This window comes from Nelumbo nucifera, chromosome 2, assembly GCF_055504915.1.
Source record: "Nelumbo nucifera cultivar China Antique chromosome 2, China Antique-T2T, whole genome shotgun sequence".
NCBI classification, from domain to species: domain Eukaryota; kingdom Viridiplantae; phylum Streptophyta; class Magnoliopsida; order Proteales; family Nelumbonaceae; genus Nelumbo; species Nelumbo nucifera.
The window spans coordinates 41,605,802-41,625,221 of record NC_142650.1 but is presented as its reverse complement, the minus strand read 5'-3'; the positions used below and the strand labels follow the sequence as shown (position 1 = coordinate 41,625,221).

Genomic DNA, 19,420 nt, shown 5'->3' with positions numbered 1-19,420 from the left:
CTCAAAATCATCCCTTTAGTTTTGATCAAGGAATACTTCATCAATGCCTTTTGTGACCATTTGGAATTGTATGGTAGGGCACTACATCAAATGGATTCTAACCCTACTCCCTCAACCTCTTTTATGTTTACATTAGGTAATACAACTTTTACCTTTTATGTGTCCTCTCATTTTTTGGAATCTCCTTGGATAATTGATTGCAAAGCTTCCAACCACATGACTCTTAAGTCAACTTTGTTCTAAAGGGTGAAACTACTTGATGGTTCTTTCTCTTCATAGTTGGTCAAGGATCCATCTCTCTATTGTTTGTCGTCCCTCTTTCAAGTGTTCTACATGTTCCTAATTTATTTATTAATTATGTTGTCCATTTGCACGTTCTTTATTGTTCATTGACCTTTCTTCTTTGTTGAAATGTATTCCCATGAGGGTATTTTTTGTCTTTCGATATAACCTTGTATGGCCCTTGTTAAGAATCACTTAATAGGGGCATTTTTGTAACTTTACAATTTCTAAGCGGTGAATATCATTTCAGGTTGATGCGGGAGTAGATGTTGTTTCCTATCTTCTTCCTCAAGACCTCTTTTCTCTTCCCTTTTGCTTTCTTTTGTACAAGACCCCTCTCTACTTTTATCCCTCCTTTTTTTTTCTTGTTTTTTTCTCGTTTTGTGACATGGTACCAGAGTTGTGAACTCGACTGCCGCTATTCGCAACTTCCTTTTTGCACCCTTGAAGTTGAGAACTCTTTCACTTTGAGACAAAGAGTTAAAAGGACCTAAAAGGATTGGTCGCCCCTTAGGAAAAGATGCTTTAATGCCTTAAGTTGGTCGGCTTAAGGTGCTGGTGATGGCGTATTAAACCTTTCTTTGTTGCACCCTTCTCAAACACACTCTGTGCATATCAACTCTTCCCCAGAATTCATTTCACATGCAACACGTCCCTTGATCTGAACTACAAGATCAGCATCTTGCAGCCAACATCAATCTGCAAAAGCATTAATGTGTTATAAAGACTTCAGTTACCATGTATCGCTGCTTCATCTGAGATTTGGTACTTCAGTGCACTAACTTCCTCTGTGTTTATTTATTTCTTTTAGTAAGATAATGTGCTCCTGCAATTTTGTGCAACCATGGCACTTGCTTTCAGACATCCTTTGCAACAAACTATTCCATGTGCGGTACGACTCCACGAAATCAACATGTTTCAGTTTCAGGTCTGAAATAGGTTTGCCACAGTGATAACAACACTAGAAAGTTCTATCAGTGAAAGTACAATTGTTTCTCTACTCAGGTGTCCTCAATGATATTTAAAAGTGCATATTTAGTCACATACCTCTTAGAAGGGATGTACTGTCCTAAAAAATTATGCCAGCAGATTGTGCTATCGTCTAATAGTTAGTTCGTAATACTCTTTTTCTCATTTAAAACTTCCTAGTTTACAGGTGGATAATCTCTTTTACAAATAGGTGTTGCAATCAAGCAGGTATAAAGTTCTGCCTCTTAGAGAGTATTTGCTAGCTCACTTACGGAATTATAGATAGCAAAGAAAACACAATTGAAAGGCTCAAAGACAAGGTGAAATGAGGAATTCTTACCTGTATATCCCCTTCATTGAATGCTCTTCGAATCCCATAGGCAGCATCAAAGTCCACCTGAAAGCACCACAATTTGTCCACTCCATTGAGCTCAAACATTATGAGCTATAACTTTTCTCAATTAGCCCTTCCATGACTAACTGATCTTTCTCTGCAATTGTAACATCCTCCATTAACATGGAAGGAACCTTGATATCTGAGACTTCAGGGGATGATATGGCAGACTTCAGTAGGTGCTCGCCTTGAATTGATTCCATGTCTGTGTCCTTTATTATTTGGTAGGACATGACGCCTTCCCTAGAAGAAATCACTGAAACGGCAGCTATAATGGGATCAAGACCCATCTCTGGTTCTTCTATGATAGGTTCTGAAGCTTTGAAGAGATCTTCTCCCCCAAGGTCATATTCTGAGATAGTGAGTGTTTGAATCAGGTTGCTCTACAGAAAAACGAAGTAGAATAAGATACCAAGAGAAGAGGGAAATAATGAACAATAAAGACAAATTCCTAGGTTGGAGGGGTAATAGGTCTATGCAACCCATGGTGGAAGCTTTTCTTTTTGCAACTAATAGGCTTGTAGGCTTAACAAATAGTTTGTTTCAGGAGGAACCAAGGGAATCCTACAATTAAATTGGAAATTCTTGGGTGATAAAGGTGCATAGATCTTGAACAGAATGCCCATGCACCCATGCATAAAAACAGTGAAGCTTCTTGATTAAATAGTATTCCGTTATCATATTATTTCCACCCAACTGGCTTCAACATTTTGGACCCATCATAATACTACATTTCCTGCAAAAGCTTTGGAAACTAATAAATACATTTATAAAAAGCAATTTAAGTTAATAATTGATAGTTAATAAATATATTTATAGAGTCCTTTACAGCTTTGCATCGGGGGCGAATATTTCTATACTTCTGTTCTTTATTTCATGCGGAGATATTCCCAATGCAAGGGTATAATGATTGTTCCAATGGATTTTGCACTGACGGAATCCGGTTTCACATTTATATGGGTCTTGATGATGATGATCCCTAATAAATTGTGAGTTCAAGTAAATTCTCTAAAGAAAGAATTTATCAAGTAAAGGTCTATCTATCCGACGGTGGGTCATGATTACTCGGGATGTCTGTGAGATGGAGTGCAACAAAATATGATGGAATGGCTTCTTCCTGCCTCATTTTTTTTTTCCTATTCCTATCAAGTCTTGACCCTGTTTGGTTGTCAATAAAAGATTATAAAAAACTGAAAGACAACAAGAAAAGAAAAGAAGAGGAAATTTTTATTTTTCTTAAACTTCTATTTGGTTGGCAAGAAAGTTAAGAGAAAAAATTAGAATGGGTCCCACCTTCTCATCTTGAACATTCAGCTAACTTTGTAAGGAAAAAATAACTATCATTTAAACTAACAAACTTTTGGAATAAAGAAAAATCTTATTGTATGTCGAAGCACCTTTCATAGACCAAATGCTTGGCAAAATGGTGTAAATGAGAGGATGTATATATGTGTACAAAATTTCGCAAATGAGCAGTCCATCTCAAAAATTAGGTAGGTAAAAAGTTTTCACTGGTCCTTTCCACCCCCGCTCTAGCTGCCTGAACCATCATGTTGACTTCTTTTGAAGTCCATTGGATATCAGCTGTAATGGAAGTGAGACATCATGGGCCCCTTACCAAACCTTGGCTCATCTAGCGACATTTGCTTTTGAATTGCCTTCCACCAAAAAAGATGTAATATTTTCCTGGCTAGCTATCTAAGAAACTATAGGGAGGGCAATAACTTCAGCATATTGGAGTCTGCAATCCCCACTTATGCCTGGCAAGCTTTGATTTCCTTGTGATCTCCTATCAAGATGTATTACAATGTTATACGGGGACGGTCGGACGGGAGCCCACATAAATGGAAAAACAGGGGAAGGTTATTTCTTATGTCATCAAGAGAAATGCCTTAAAGTTACTCGGATGCAATAATTCATGAACAAACAAGTGAAAATACATGCCTCTTAATAACCAAATTCCTGTTTTAAAAGATTGTTGAGAAAATTTTAGAAATAAAGGATAAGAAAAAGAAAGCGTTGATGAGAAGCTCTTCTTTTAAATAAAATCATCTAAAACATTAGATACCTAATCTTTTATACGTGAATGGAGTAATTGATAGCAGAACCCTCTACTAATTCTCTTAAATCAAGTCCTTTCAAAATTTGAAATAAGGATATAACTAAACGTATTCAGTTATGGTTATCATACTAAGAGTGATAATTATAAGCATTGATCAATAGTTGTACCGGGAAAAAAATTCAGGCTCCCTTTGGCACATTTCATGTTAACATTGATCACTGAGTAAAACTTGTTCATGTTCTGAAACAATACTTATTCAAGATAAATGTCTATTTTCTGTGGGACTGATACCACTGTCACTCTGACATAAATGTTGTTAGCTATAGATTCATAAAACAAATACTCAAGTGCACAATGATTTACAGATTAACATAAGCATTCAAAATGACAATAGGAACTATTTTCCAAAGTTTCCAATTTGTCAATATGCAGAGGTTGTACTATAAGAGAGTTTTTGGTCCAAGAGATGGATGAATACCAAAAGTATAGATGTTATGAAAGTCATAGTATACAAGGATAACATGCAATTTGTGTTTCTGTAGGTTCACATTGATATTGGGAGATTCATCACTGCTAAAGAGGGTTAAAAGAACTCCATTGACCAAAACTTTTTTTAAATGTTTAATATAGGGTTACTAATATTAATTTGAAATTGACTACTGCATTGTACCAAAAATGCATGGAACTTGCAAATTCATCAGAAATAAAGAACACTCCAGGAAAAAGAAGAGAAATAAATAAATAACTCTCTAAAGATCACCTGGCAGACAATGGCATAACCAAAAGTGAAAGAAGTTGAGAATGATGAAAGAAATGAAAAATGGATACAGTTTCTTTGCTTTTTCCATCAGACATGATGTCAGAAAACAATACGAAGGCTTTCCACTAACAATTCATGATGCAAAAATCGCATAACTTCAAGCACATTTTTAAGCAGTGTAGTAATAACCATGATTTTCAAAACCGAACTGGACCGGACGGTCGGACCAAAAAAACCTGGAATGGTCACCTGACCGGTTCCATTTTCCCCCAAAATCACTTTTTTCCCCAAAACCGTTGATTTTGGTCAGCAAACCGCTGAACCAACTGGTTAACGGTCCGAACCATTCAAACGGTTTTGATCGTTTTTCATTTTTTTATTTTTTATTTGTCAGCATGGGCCAGTTGTTCAAGTTGAACGGTCGGACCGTTTGAACCGGTAACCAGACCCCTGACCGGTTTGATTTTAAAAACCATGGTAATAACCATCAATTATGAAAAACCATTACTAAAATATAAATATAAACCTACTCTGTTTCTACACAGTTGCTCGCAGATACCTTTCGCTCGCAGTTGAGAGTTGCTCGTCGTTCTTCTCTCTTTTTCTTTGAGGGTTTTGGAGAAAAGAAAAGTCAAACCTGATACAACCATCCCTATTTACTTCGACCTACTATAAGAGCAAATTTTTCTTTCCTTTTTAGAAAGCAATATTTTCTCCGATTTTCGATACACAAATTTGCATCGAAAATCGATGCATTTTTGAAACCTAACCTTAGTACAAATTTGCAACGATTCAGGTTTACACTCCAACCAAATGCAGCCTTAAGGTTTCGATTAGCTCCGTAGTTGTTTTTTTTTTTTTCCTCCAATTTCTTTGTATTTCATCCAGCATTTCCACTGGTGAACAGTGGTGAATCAACGGCAAAGGTGAGTCCTTAACATCGATGCCTCACTAATTTTCCTCTGAAACCAAAACCGCTGAACGAAGTTGGGTTTCTTCGATTCTTGGCTAGTCTCTACGATTGCCAGAGCAGGACCCCGTTTCGTGGCAAAGGAGCGGGGATTAAGGGTTTTGGTTAGGTAAGATTTTCTTCTTTCATTTCTCTTTGTTTTCCCTTTTATTCCTCTTCACCTCAATTTCCCCCCAATGGGCCTTTTGGACCTTCAGGCCATGGCTGCTTCGTTAGAATTGCAGGTAAGAGGTCTTTATTTCTTGAGGAAGAACGAGATGATCCTCTTCTTTTCCTTTTCTTTGGGTTTCCTTCTTCGTTTTTTATATCTTTACGCACGAATCATGCCCGTCTCTACTCTTGTTAATACTTGATGCTATATGCTTCACAGCCGTGCCCGTGCAGCAACAAGTGTCATACAGAATAAACACCATCTTACAGGGGTTAGAATAAACATGAACAAGCACCTAGGTTTAAGAAGAGTTTGGATGTAGTTCAGTAGAATCGTTAAATGCAGTTACAGGCTTGAAGTTATTAGTTAAAACTTGCTTTAACTTTTTTTTTTTAAGCCAAAACAAATGGCAAACCATTCAAGCTAGAGCACAACATGTCATAATCAATAACATATTCAAGGAATACAGGGCATAGTGGGAGAATTTCGACACAAGCACCCTGAACTCGACGATAATATTCCCAAATTGCCACGAGGATTATAGTGAGTACTGCATATCCCTCCAGATTAATAGAATCAAAACTCAGATTTCTTCACCGCCTTACAAAAGCAGAATTTCCCTCCCCATCACAGATCACAATACCAGCACCCCCATACTGAGGTTTGGTTGCACCATCTACATTAACTTTCAAAGCACCCCAGTTGGCTTTCTCCAAATAGGTCTAGTTCGACCACTCGAAGTCAAACCAATGCGGTTGTGAGAGTGGTTATCAAGTCCAAGACAGCCATCAACTCTTTTTTTTTTTTTATTTATTTGCTCTATGGGGCTATACAACAGGGGTAGCCCATCCCCAATCCATAACACCCCCAAACCCTGATGCAGGCGGGATTGGGTCCCATGTCCCAAGCCAGACAGTTGGCACCCCTTCCAAGACAGCCAACAACTTCTTGAATTTGCACTGCTAATGATCAAATAAAAATCGACCCCTTGCCCCCTATATGTGCTTCACAGAAAATGATACATCTAAGCATCTAACAAACATGGAAATATAACCAGCCTATATACGGAAATGTGTATACAAAGAATAAGCAAATTTAAAAGACCAAATGCATTTTAAGCCAGACGGCCTAATCTACTATGCAAATAGAGGAGAGATGGGAACTCTTATTGAAGGCAAAGACTCTGCACACACACACTCTGAAAGCACAGGCATCCAGTTGCGCATTGGGAACATCTCCCCATGAATTTAACATACATGTACTGTAGATATTCTCAATGTGCAGCTGGATGCGATGTACACAGAGTTTTTACTTTCAGGAGATATGGAGGGTGAGAAAATGAAAAGAAAAGAATGGACTGGACTGGTCTGGGATTGATGATGACCATCCGGTAAAGATAGAATCATAGCAGTAATTGTTATTTTCGCACAGGTGCACCAAACTATATTGTTATCAGAGAAATGGTGTGTTGGTTAGATAGATAACTCAACAGCTAAACCTTGACAGGATTGGCAAAATAATGGTGTTTGCAGTATCTACGATCTACCTAACATGTAAAAGATGAACAAACTCAGAAAAAATGAGAATGAGAAAGAAAAGTTCTATAGATGCATGATAGACTAAACAATTTATTCCTAGTAATAGCAAATAGATTGCAAATTAAAGCAGGGACCTAAAGTCCCTTTCTAGTTCCAACATCATGAAAGTAACACAAGATGAATAGATGAATAGACTACCATTCATGTCACAAGTTCAAATACATGGACTTGTAAGAACCCTCATGCATTAACCTTTGGTGCCCACCCTGCAATTACATACTCCTTTGCAGCCTTGGTCTTTATGAATGACTCTCGAGAGAAAAGTAACTGCACAATGTCACACAAGATCATTGTCACCAGGAAACTCCAGACAAGTATACTATAATGTTTTTGCTTAAAGCAATAGTAACAAAGTTTGGAGGGGGTGATCTGACAGCTCTGATGATAAAATAATAATCATGGCATGAAAAGAAATCAACATTAATATCATGCAGGTGTGTGTGTGTTACTGTTGTGAACATGCCTTAAACCGATGAGTAAAATTAACTAGTTGCAGGCCTTGACCAATTCATTACACAGGTGACTAGATTTCTGACGTGTACAAAGTGACTTCTTGGCTAAGAAAAAAGGAAATGTGATCTGGACAATGAGTATTAGCACTAACTACCACCAATGAAAATCATCTCAAGCATCTCGTTGAAATGCTATCCTATAGTGTGAAGTTGCGATATTGCTAAAAAAGAAAATACTTACTCTTTCACTTCATGTGCATTGAGGATCAAAGCAGGTTTCCAATTACTAATAAACTATCTAACTGGGTGCAAAACTAAATAGTATTTAATGTTATCCATCCGTTTACACCGACAAAGAAATGAAACCATATCATTGATTAGTCCATGTTGCAAAAGAGAAGCAAGATAGTAACATGGAGACAAATAATTAGAAACATCCAAGCACATACTGTTTGATAAGGTTGATCATAGGCTGGGTTTATATAGGTTATAATAGCATTTTGAGCTTCTCAGTCCTGATAATACATGCCCAGGGCAGGTTTTATGCAGCCAAACCAGGCATCTAGGCTTGCCTGCATAAGCTAATAAAATTAAATTTATATTCAAAGTCACAAAAAAATATATATATAAAATTGTAGGGCAGGCAATGCAGGTTCAGCCAGATCCGATAAACCTTTTTTTATCAAACAGAGAGGCAATTAAAAGAAGTGAAAATGATATCCGCTACAACCATACCTAATATCTTTAGATATTCTATATTAGCTGACAGAGTAAAAATATCCAAAGCAACAAATCTAGCTCATAAAAGATAAAGGCACCTGGATGTTAGGGGGCTCAGTGCCATCCTTTCTATGCACTCATACTCCATAAGAAGCCCTTTTTTGTGGGATTTCCTCAAATTTAAAAACAAAAAAGTGTATCATTAGGCTACTATTACTCAGGAAAATCTCCTCACATAGACTACAAATGAATAATACATGTGGCCAATCTAGGGGGTCTTACATTTAATGGATTGCTAAGATTGTCACTAGGTTCCTCCCCATGAAAGAAAAAGATGGTTTGTCCATGGGAGAATCCTAATTGGCCCAATTAGGCTACTTTTTGACAGGAGTTATCTCAGATTGTCAATATGATTTATCTCCTTGGAAGAAATAGGCTGGTTGTCCTTGTACAGAGGAAGAAGGCTTTCATTCCACAACCACAAACAATAAGATTTTTCCTACATATCAAGGCATCCACAACCATGAATCTCAAGGGGAAGTTCTTTACTCTGTTGAGGTTAATGCTTCAGTTACACATCCAAGTAGATGGTGCTATGATACAAGTGACAATAAAGAAGTGCTCTACCTTCCCTATTAACTTGCAGGACACTACTATGAGTTCATGACAACATTGCTTCATAACAAGACTTGTTATTTATATCGAGCAGACTCAGCTTAAATTTTGCTTCCACTTATCCGTTTCGAATCCCAAAAGTAGGGTAACATTGACTTCCTCTGCAGCCTAGACATAAGCACAGATGGACAGGTATGGTGCCAACAACTGAATAATATGTTTACTTTTCTATTGTTTTAGGTAGAACTAAATATGATCGGCAATTGGAATTTTGACCACAGTATCTAGCATAGGTATATATAACATAGAAATTTTTAACTTCGCATTAACTTCCAGAATTCTTTCATTATGGCTTTGCTTATAAAGGCATTTTCAAATCTGAATTTGGTATATAAATTCTGCTTCATCCACCCGTCTGGATATTCAAAATAATATTAAGTAGTTTTTTAAGTGTCAAAATAATAATCTTCAAATAGGAGGAAGCATCTAGCCATATCAAACTACAACGGAAATTAACATGGCGTGCAAGACAAGAAACAACTCCAGATTATTCTAGTATTTAATGGTCATACCTTAATGTACTCTTTGACATTTTGCAGATCCTCTGGAATGGTCCAGCTTTTGAAATGGCCAAGTGCAATCTCGAGATGGTACAGTTTGGGTGCCAAGCTCAGATCAACAGCAGAAATCTTCTCTCCATTGACGTAAGGGCCCTGGGGTCGCCCCAAGATAGATGAGCAGTGTCAGTGACGAGTAAAAATTGTCAAAGTAGATAACATTGCCAAAAGAAACAAGATACTATATCACACAGAATGGGCACTGATAGGGGCACATACATGTGCTTTAAGATGATCATCTAATGCACGCAGAGCATCCAGCAGTTCTTGCTCCGAGCCATCACTGGGGTCCTTGCTCTTTAAGAACTTAACAAAGGAAGGAAATATTTTAGATCCCCTGCAAGACCAAAGGAAATTGATGCTAGAGTGAGTAAAAATATTCTCTCCACTTGGTTCAAGCAGAGATAAGACACTTTGAGACAGAACTAAATGTGGGCCTTCCGGTTCCGGAAATGGTGATTGAAAAAGTTCAGTAAGTTGTATTCTGAAAGGGAGAGAGAGACAGAGACAGAGAGAGATTACACGGAGGCGTATTCAGAGGGAGTAGAGAGAGGAGGGTCGGGAAACTTCTCCTCGATAATCTGGGTGATGACATCGGAGTCGGGAATCCATTTGTCGTCAGACTTAAGTACCGGAACCTTCCCCTCTGGATTTGCCTCCAAAAACCTAAACCAATCATCAAAACAGCAATTAAAGCAACAAACTTTTCATTTCTAGGAACAAACATCAAACAAGGTGTGAGGAAAATTTGTAAAAAGAAATGTGTGAATTCTTTTGGGGGATAAAATAACACAAGAGGGAAATAAAACGAGTAAGAGATAGAAGAGATTCTCACCATTGAGGCTTGTCGCTGACGTTGATCAAGTGCATCTGGTAGGGAATTTTCTTCTCCTCTAGAGTTAGAAGAACCCTTTGGCTGAAAGGGCCTTTTCATTACCGATCAATCGAACAAATAAAAAGTGATTAATACCACATAGTTGATGAACTCGATGAACATATATACAAAGAAACTTACAGAGACAAACAGAGAGAGAGAGAGAGAGAGAGTAAGGGGATATTACAATCTCCAAGGGCATTAGGAGCACCAACTGCAGCCTTCACACACACTTCCAAGGCCATTTTACTTGTTGTTTCTCTGATCGATCTCAGCAGTGAAGAAGAGCAGAGTTATGGAGAAGAAGAAAGAAAGAATAATGAGGAAGAATACGAAACAATAATCGTGTGATGTGTATGTGTTGTGTTGGCCAATGGCTGAGACCGGATTTGCTCCTCGCAGAGCGCGCCTTACACCGACCTGTTGGCCAATTCCCAATGGCTACCCTGCTTTTATGATTTCTTTTTTGTTGGTGGATTTTAAAACGTGCCTGTCCAGTGACGACGACGTTGGAAGTGATCTTGTCCACTGATACTGGTCGATGAAACTTTTTTTTCGCTAAATTACGTATACCTCCCTTGGGTTTTGTCAAATACTATTGACTTCCCATGTGATTTTTACTGTATTTTTACTGTATTTTATGTTTAAATGGGTAAATTTTATAGTTCTCGTGTAATTTTTACTGTATTTTATGTTTAAATGGGTAAATTTTATAAATAATTTTGGTTAAAACATTTTGTTTTATTAAGGTTATATATACTTATATTCTAAAATGCAGTTGTCTACATCAGATTCTTCAAATTACCTTCCGACCTTTTTTAGAATTTTGTGTTTTTTTTTCTGAAAATTTTAAATAAAAAGTTAATTATTGGACAATTTAATTAAGTAACTAAACGTGATATGGGCATCTTTTTAAGAACAGTGTCTTTCCTAGTATTATAAGAAAATGAAGTTTTTAAGTTGTTATTAACATAGATAATTATAGATGCCTATAATTAGGTCAGATCCACTTATCCAAATTAATAATTGAGACAATTTTGGGCATATTATTTTGTCCCACTCAATAATTGGTTTGGGACTGGTACACCTTGTACCAAAGCCTCACTTGTATTTATTTTAAGTATACTAACTGGTGTAAGTATTGTTATTTGGGTGAACCTCACAAAAAGCAGTTTTTAGGCATAAGACCTGGAAGTGTATATTATATATGGCATTATTTTTAATTTATGATTAAATATATACACATTAAAATATATGTATAGGAATAATCCCCATGGAATAGTATAGTTTGTTGGTGGAAGGGGATATGAGTTATTAGGGAAACTTGAGGGGCTCAAGTGTCTTCATGTTTGACAAAAACCCCATGACATATATAAATAATTTATCCCATACTATTTTATATTTATCCTATAAGAAAGAGCAAATAAGACAATAATTCTTTGTTATTATATATTATTATTAATGATTTAATGATTCTACAAAGTTGGTACAAGAGCATGCATCCAAACAAGTATTAATTATATGGTATTTGGATTTAACTTTTATAACCCCTTAGTAAATCCTAAGATAAGTATATGCTTTATATGATATAGAAATAGATGAAACTGTTTGAAATAATAAAAAATCCACTTCCTCAAAAGAACATGTTCCTATAATATGAGACATTGCGTTCGCATTGCAGCTTAATTAACAGAACAAGAGGGAAGGTAGTGAAGTAATAAACTTCGGCAATCGACCACACAGAGGTAGAGAATCGCAATATCTACGACAAAAGGATCAAATGCCATTGAAAAAGGACATGGTACCTAAAAACTTCAACCAGTCAGAGAAAGCCACGCCAATTTTGATTAAATATCAACAGTTGATTGGTTTGGAAGAAAAATTACCTTTTTATAAAGGGGCGTCTTGCCTCCAATCAATCACACCATCGAGGAAAAGAGTTGGTTGGCGACATGTCTTTTTCGCTCTCTTTTTATCAAGTACTGAGTGAAGTGTAATGAATGAATCAAGACGCTGTAGTATCCTGTCGGTAGGTGTTGTGGGTATGATTTTTGTGGATAGGAGATCCAAATGCGCTTTGAGTCTGGATTTCTTGTTAATAAAACACGTTCCAACATCCTGCTAACATAATTTAACATTATACATTTCATACATGGTGCATGTCAATTTCATGGTTGAGATGTGCAGTGCAATATCATGTTAACAGGGTGTAGGAACATCTTTTACTGGCAGGAGATCCCAACTCCATTGCTTTTCGCTAGAGCCTATAAGTTGTTCTCACTAGCCAAGAGTTGTTTGGTGCATCGTCTTGGATACATAAGTATCTCTGACAATACCAAAAAACATCATTTATGCCATCCTTAGAGAATATGGTATTTTTATCATCGTCACCATATTATGCCATGCCAATAGTTATAAACAAGGTTCAAAGTATCAATACCGGCCAATATGTCGGTAAAGTGTATCGGCTTGTGTTAATGTTTTTTTTAGTTTTATTTTTTTTTAAATCGATTCAAAGGGGCCAGCCGATTTAAGGCCCGATTATTCTCTAAAACAGTGCCTGACCCGATACAATTCCTGTAAAAACATATTGGAAAGCCATTGGCAAGACACGTATCGACCAACACGGGTCGATACATATCAATACTTTAAACATTCGTTATAAATACAGCCAAAACCAACCACCATTCAAAAATCACCGACCATCTTAAGTTTGGGGGCAAAGTAGTTAATCATCCCCACATCACCTTAGAAGGACAAGATGGTTTAAGAGCAACTAACTTCGTCGAGCTAACTGAATTGGTTGAATTGACGTGACTAAGTTCACCTAAGCCTAACTGACCTAGCCGATATCACCTAAGCCCGTTGACTTAGCTAAGCTGACCTAACCTGGTCGTACCAACTTGATATCAATTCATAACATGCGCATTTGGTAAACCGAGGAAGCAAGATTGCACATAGGGGTGGATTTGAGCCGAGCTGAATAGTACGAGGCTTGAGCTCGGTTCGCCAAAGTTGTATAAGGCTTGAGTCAAAAATTCATAAGCTTGGGTTCGGTTCGAGCTCGATTTGAAAAAAAAATTATAAAAATAAAAATTATATATAATATTTTTTATTTGATATTTAAAAAATTAAGAATTATAATATTTTTATTATATATTAATTTTGTTATATATGTATATATATATATATATATTTTTTTTTTATTATTGGAAAAATGTTTAATTTGGAGAGTAGGTGATGGAAGGTAGATTGATATTTGGATTGATAAGTGGATCCCAACCTTACCTCATCATAAGGTGATATCAGAGAAGCCTCGAGACTAAGTTTATCAAAGTGTGACAGCACAGCCCAGCCCGCGGCACCACACGAAGCACGGCCCACCACGGGCCAGGATGGCATAGCCCGTCAGGCTTGTAATGGGCCACGCTCGGCCCGCCCTGGAATATAGCCATTGGGCCCCCTCCCAAAGGAGCCCAACGGCTAATTTCAGCTTTTGGGGGGGTTTACAGAAATATCCCCCCCCCCCCAACAGCTATAAACAGCCATATTATGGGGGTATTTCTGTATTTTGCTTATGGGGGTTGAAAAAATGACATAAATGCCTCCCCAACAACTATATAACAACTAGTTTAGGGAGACATTTTGGGTAAATTTTTAAGTATCTTTATAATGACCAAAATACCCCTCCCAACAATTAAATAACAGATAGTTTTTTGGTATTTTGGGTAATATTATGTTCAATTCCTATAAATAGCCCTATCCTCCACCATTCTCATCACACCAATTCAACAATTCTCTTTCTCTCTCTCATACTCATACATTCTCAATTATCTACATTATGAGAAATTCTGATTAGCTGATTGTCTGATTATGCATTATCCAATTCTCAAGTCTCAATTTTATCAAAGTTTCGACTTTCAACAAGAAAAAGGCTTGCTCAACCAGCTCAAGTATCTCAATTCGGGAGGCTTGGACATTGAAAGGCTTCAACCGTTGAAGTCAAGTTGGGATTTTGAACCGACAATCCGGGTAAGTCGAATTAGATTAATTTTTTCTTTTTGGAATTAAAAAAAAATGGTTGGCCCTTCTCAAAACCGATTCCCCAACATGTTCACCATGGATGACATTCAATCGCATCACGATAGTATTAGTGTTAGCATTAATGCCGATGCGTTTGACATCGATGGAAGTGGAACTCTCACCCCCGGTAGTAGTAGTACTATGGGAAAAATGAGGGCTTCTAAGCTGAGTAGCTTGGTTTGGAAAGTTTTCAAAGTAGAGGATATTGAGGGGAAGGGAAAAGGGTCATTTTCCAAAAATGTAAGAAATACTTTAGTTATTGTAGCAAGGGTGGTACGGGTCATTTGAGCAAACATTTGCTCACACATGAGCGAGAGGAAGATGAAGGGAGAGAAATAACCCAAACACAGATTGGGAGAGGAACTAGTTTTGGTTTTTTAGATATTCACAAGAAAAAATGAGACAAGAACTTGCTAAGTATATTGTACATGAAGAACAACCATTTATGTTAGTTGAAGATCCAAAGCTACAGAAAATGGTTGTGTAGTTCTGTAAACCCACAATATAAAAAAGTTTCTAGGAATACTATAAGAACTGATGCTTTAAATTTTTTTTTATTCATATAAACAAAATTTAATTTCTTTGTTAGCAAATCTTAATTCTGAAGTTGCAATTACTTCGGATGTTTAGACATCCAAATTTAATATTAGTTATATTTGTGTTACCGGCCATTTCATTGATGAAAACTGGCTTTTGAATAAAAGAATTTTAAGTTTTACTAGGCTTGAATGACCACATAGTGGCCCATCTATTGCTGCAAGTATTTTAAATACTTTGGATGCTTATGGAATAGAAAACAAATTATTTTCTATTATTTTTATAATGTTAGCAATAATGATTCTGCAATAAATATTTTAAAATCTCAATTAAAACCACGCTTAAATGGTAAGTTATTTCATATTAGATGTGCATGTCACATCTTAAATTTATGTATTCAAGATGCCTTGAATATTATTTCAAAAATTAAAAATTGCATTATATATATAAAAAGTTCAGGGGTAAGAAAACAAGAATTTAAAAATATATGCCAAAATTATGGTTTAAAATATAAACATTTTATATTAGATGTAAAGCATAGGTGGAATTCTACCTATGCTATGTTGGAAAGTTGTATATCTCATAAACAAATTCTTTCTGATTTTTATAATTTAAAAATGCCTAATGATATGATATTTGAGGAAGACTGGGAAATGGCAATCTATATAAGAGATTTTTTAAAACATTTTTATGATGCAACAAATGAATTATCTGGAATTTATTATCCAACTAGTTGTAATTTACCGTATCAATTAATGGTAATTAGTAATTGTTTTGCCAAATATAGAAATAATCTACAATTTCAATGTATTATTGAAACTATGGAAGAACATTTCTTCCCTTTATTGTTTAAATACAATATTAGACCCTAGGATTAGGAAAGATGGTTTAGATATTTTAATTGAAACATATGTTATGAAAATATGAATATTCATATAGGAAATAAAAAAGAAGAAATTAATAATTTATTATTTGAAATGTACAGTTTGTATGAATCTGAAGTTGTAGGAAATTGTTCATCATCTTCTTCTTCTCCTTCTAACTTTGAGTCTAGTAGTAGAAGAGAAAAGTTTTTTTAGTTAATAAGTAGAAGGCAAAAATTCGCTAGTTCTACAACAAGTTCATTTACTAAACTTAATTTTTATTTGCAAGCAAAAATTTCTAATTTAGGTGAAGTATCAAATAACTTTGATATTTTAGTCTGGTGGAGTGAACACTCGAAAAATTATCCGGTTCTTGCCGCCATGGCACGTGATCTACTAACCCCTTCGATGTCTACAGTTTCATCAGAGTCTTGTTTTAGTGCAGGTACCAGGGTGCTGGATGACAAAAAAAACTGCATGAACGATGAGAGCATAGAAATGTGCATCTGCTTCAAGGATTGGCTAGATGCAAAAGATAGATTACAAGACAAGGGAGGGCATGATACAACACCGGACATTTCACCCGAAGAAGATGATGAAAGTCATGAAAGATGATTCATGAATTTGACTACTTATAGAATTTTTCATTTTTTCAAATTATTGTAAAATTTTTAAATTTTATTTAATTTACTTGCTTTGTTTTTTTTAATTTTTTAACAATGTAATTTTGTATTTTCAATTTGTAACCATATTGTATTTTTTATATTTTATTAATTATTCCATTTTTATATTTCATTCATCCAAGTATGCAATGATCCAATCATTGTATTTGTAATTCACTAATTTGCACCATTCAAATTTAAATGAAATAAAATTCCTATTTTTCTTCCAATTTTTTATTCCATCGTTCTTATTTCAATTTAGTTAAGTATTTGTTTTCATTTATGTATTAAATAACTTAGATTTCTCATTTCTTAATTTTTTAAGTAGTTCCTAATTCCCAAAGTTCATATGAAAGTTAAATATTTTAGTTTTACAATTTTACTTAGAAAAGAAATCAAAATATTCAAAAAAAAAAATAATGCAGCCCGGTTCGACCTAGGCCCAAGGCCTGCTCTGTTGCCCAACCCAGAACAGTCCAAGCCCACAGCACAACCTGTAGCCCGGCCCAGCCCAAGCCCACATGCCAGTACAGCACGGCACGGGCCCGCTTGGGCCTGGGCAGTGGATTGTGCCGGGTCGACCCCCAAAATTTCCATCGGGGAGGACGACACGGCCCGTGACAACCCGCAGGCCAGCACAACACGGCCCATCTTTAGGGCGGGCTGCCCACGGGGCCAGCCCACTTTACACCTTTATGAAGAGAAGCATTTATGACAGTAAAATGAAATAAGAATTTAAAAAAACATGTTTTTCTATGTGAAATGATTCTTGTTATTTTAGCTGGTTTTGTTTGAAGAAAATGGAAGTATTTTTTTGGGTTAATAAGAGTTTAGGAAAAAATATCAAAGGAAAAAAATAAAGAAAATTCATGTGGGTGTTTTGGTAGTTTAACACATAATGTCATCTACCCTAAAGACAAAGGGATATTCATTCGAAAGTGAAAATTTAGGGAATTGTCACTGACCCATAGTCATAGTCAAGGAGGGTTTGTCACAAATGAAAATTCTAAGAGGTAATTGTCACTAACTCCATGGTACTGGGGGTGATTATAATTTACCTTTTATCAGCATCCAATGTGCTTTTTCTTCCAAACCAAAGATAGCTGGTCAAGGCTGTCAATCATCATCCCCTCCCAAATGTGTAGCATTAGCCTAGACTTATTAACTTTTTAGTGAATTGATTTTGCTTTATAATTTTTAGGTGTTAATGATGATTTCTCAATAATTAGAAGGAGAAATGAAGAGCCATATTTCATGTTTGAAATTTCTCCCTCCTGTCTCATTCTGTGAGAATTTCAAGCAGTATGCTGCACACATCAGGCATCCAACGGCACATTACGAACTTTTCCGGCCCAATACTGCAGGCTTGGGTTTGGGTTCTAAACACCGGGCCTGATATTTTTTTGGCCTAGGGCTTTCCCAAATAAGCCCAGCCCGTTTTGGATAATTGTATATGTATAATAAAAAATATAATATTATGTAAAAATAATATTAATAGAAAAAATTATATTATATAATATTCTATATATTATATAATATCTATCCAGATCAGGTTTTGGGTTCAGATTTAGTCATTTTTTGTTTATAAATAAGCAAAATCTAGTCCAAACACTGCCCAGCCCATAAATAGATCTAATTACGAATATATATGTATTTCCTGATGTGCTATTAAAGTTTTTGCTTGGTGGAAATCCGGGCAGGGAAGTGCACAAACATAAATTTTTCTTACTTATTGCGTGGTGACATGGCAACACTATAGATCCCCAGGCTCCACAGCTTGGCCGTGACAAAAAGTAGGAAAACATTTGATAATATAATCTTAATAAAAATGATAGTAAAATACTAAATTGCTTATATGTTAATAAACTAAATATTTTTAATTAATGTTATTTATCAAATTTATCATTTCAAGCATTAAAAATAAGAAAATGTTATATATATTTAATAAAATAATGAATTCGAGCCCTACAAGAAAGAATTGGATCTGACTTTATTGTTAATTGAGACAGAATCATAAAACCACAATTGATATAGGGTTCGTTTGGCATGTTTTTATGCACGGTCTATTGGCTGTTTACAAGTCGGGAAGACCGATTTTTGGTCTATTCCCGTTTGGCTCACAAAAAATCTAACCGCCAAAAGACGGTGTGCTGAAAAGATGCGAGAAGCCCATTTCGAGAAGCTTCATTGAAGCTTCCTGCGTCTTTCGCATTTTAATCTCGCGCAGAAAGACACGAGCAAATGCACTGAAACGTGCATTTGCTAAACTGTCTTCGGGCTACCCAGATCTTATGTCAAAAGTTCAATGCATCTTTTGACTGTCAGAGCTACAAGAAGATCTTCTCAAAAAGACGTGCCAAAGAAGCCCATAATCGATTTGGTTTTGTTCGGGCTATCGAGGCAAAACGACCCATTGATAAACCACAGTATTTGCACATGCCAGGTATGTGAAGCTAATACCATTTAGGATTGTAAATGAGCTCAACTAGCAGCTCACATGAGCTAAACCTGGATCAATTCAAATTCGTATCAGAATAATTAGTCAGATGAGCTTATCCTAGCCGGGAAGCTGGAAGGGCATGGCCGAGCTTATGCCAAACATGATCCAAAATATTTCCTCATAAGGGTGGCCAATCCTAGCACGGCTCCGACGGCTTATTAGGAGTAGGGTGTCAAATGGACTGGATTTGGTCCAATTTGATCCAGTCTAATATGAGTCCATTACAATTGGATCAGGTCCAATCTAATGAATATTTTGAACCGGTCTAATTTAATGTTTGGCCATTCAATCTGTTCAAATTTGATTTAATT

General features: G+C 36.1%; 2 protein-coding genes across 3 annotated transcripts in view; one reads left to right on the top strand and one right to left on the bottom strand.

Moving 5' to 3' along the window:
* The window catches only part of LOC104599265 (uncharacterized), a 46,135-nt gene extending 39,025 nt beyond the window's left edge, over positions 1 to 7,110 (top strand). For both annotated transcript variants that reach the window (XR_016082338.1, XR_016082331.1), the window contains exon 2: positions 533 to 7,110. The gene's annotated coding sequence lies outside the window, so the exon portion shown is untranslated. The remainder of the gene's footprint in view (positions 1 to 532) is intronic.
* Positions 7,111 to 7,168: 58 nt separating this feature from the next.
* On the bottom strand, positions 7,169 to 10,907 carry LOC104599264 (putative glutathione S-transferase DHAR1, cytosolic). Its single transcript, XM_010261733.3, has 6 exons — positions 10,652 to 10,907; positions 10,426 to 10,516; positions 10,113 to 10,256; positions 9,810 to 9,927; positions 9,546 to 9,686; positions 7,169 to 7,453 (listed from the first exon to the last, which is right to left on the bottom strand). Exons 1-6 carry the CDS (start codon positions 10,707 to 10,709, stop codon positions 7,367 to 7,369), a joined length of 639 nt encoding a protein of 212 aa, XP_010260035.1. The 5' UTR covers positions 10,710 to 10,907; the 3' UTR covers positions 7,169 to 7,366.
* Positions 10,908 to 19,420: the final 8,513 nt, after the last annotated feature.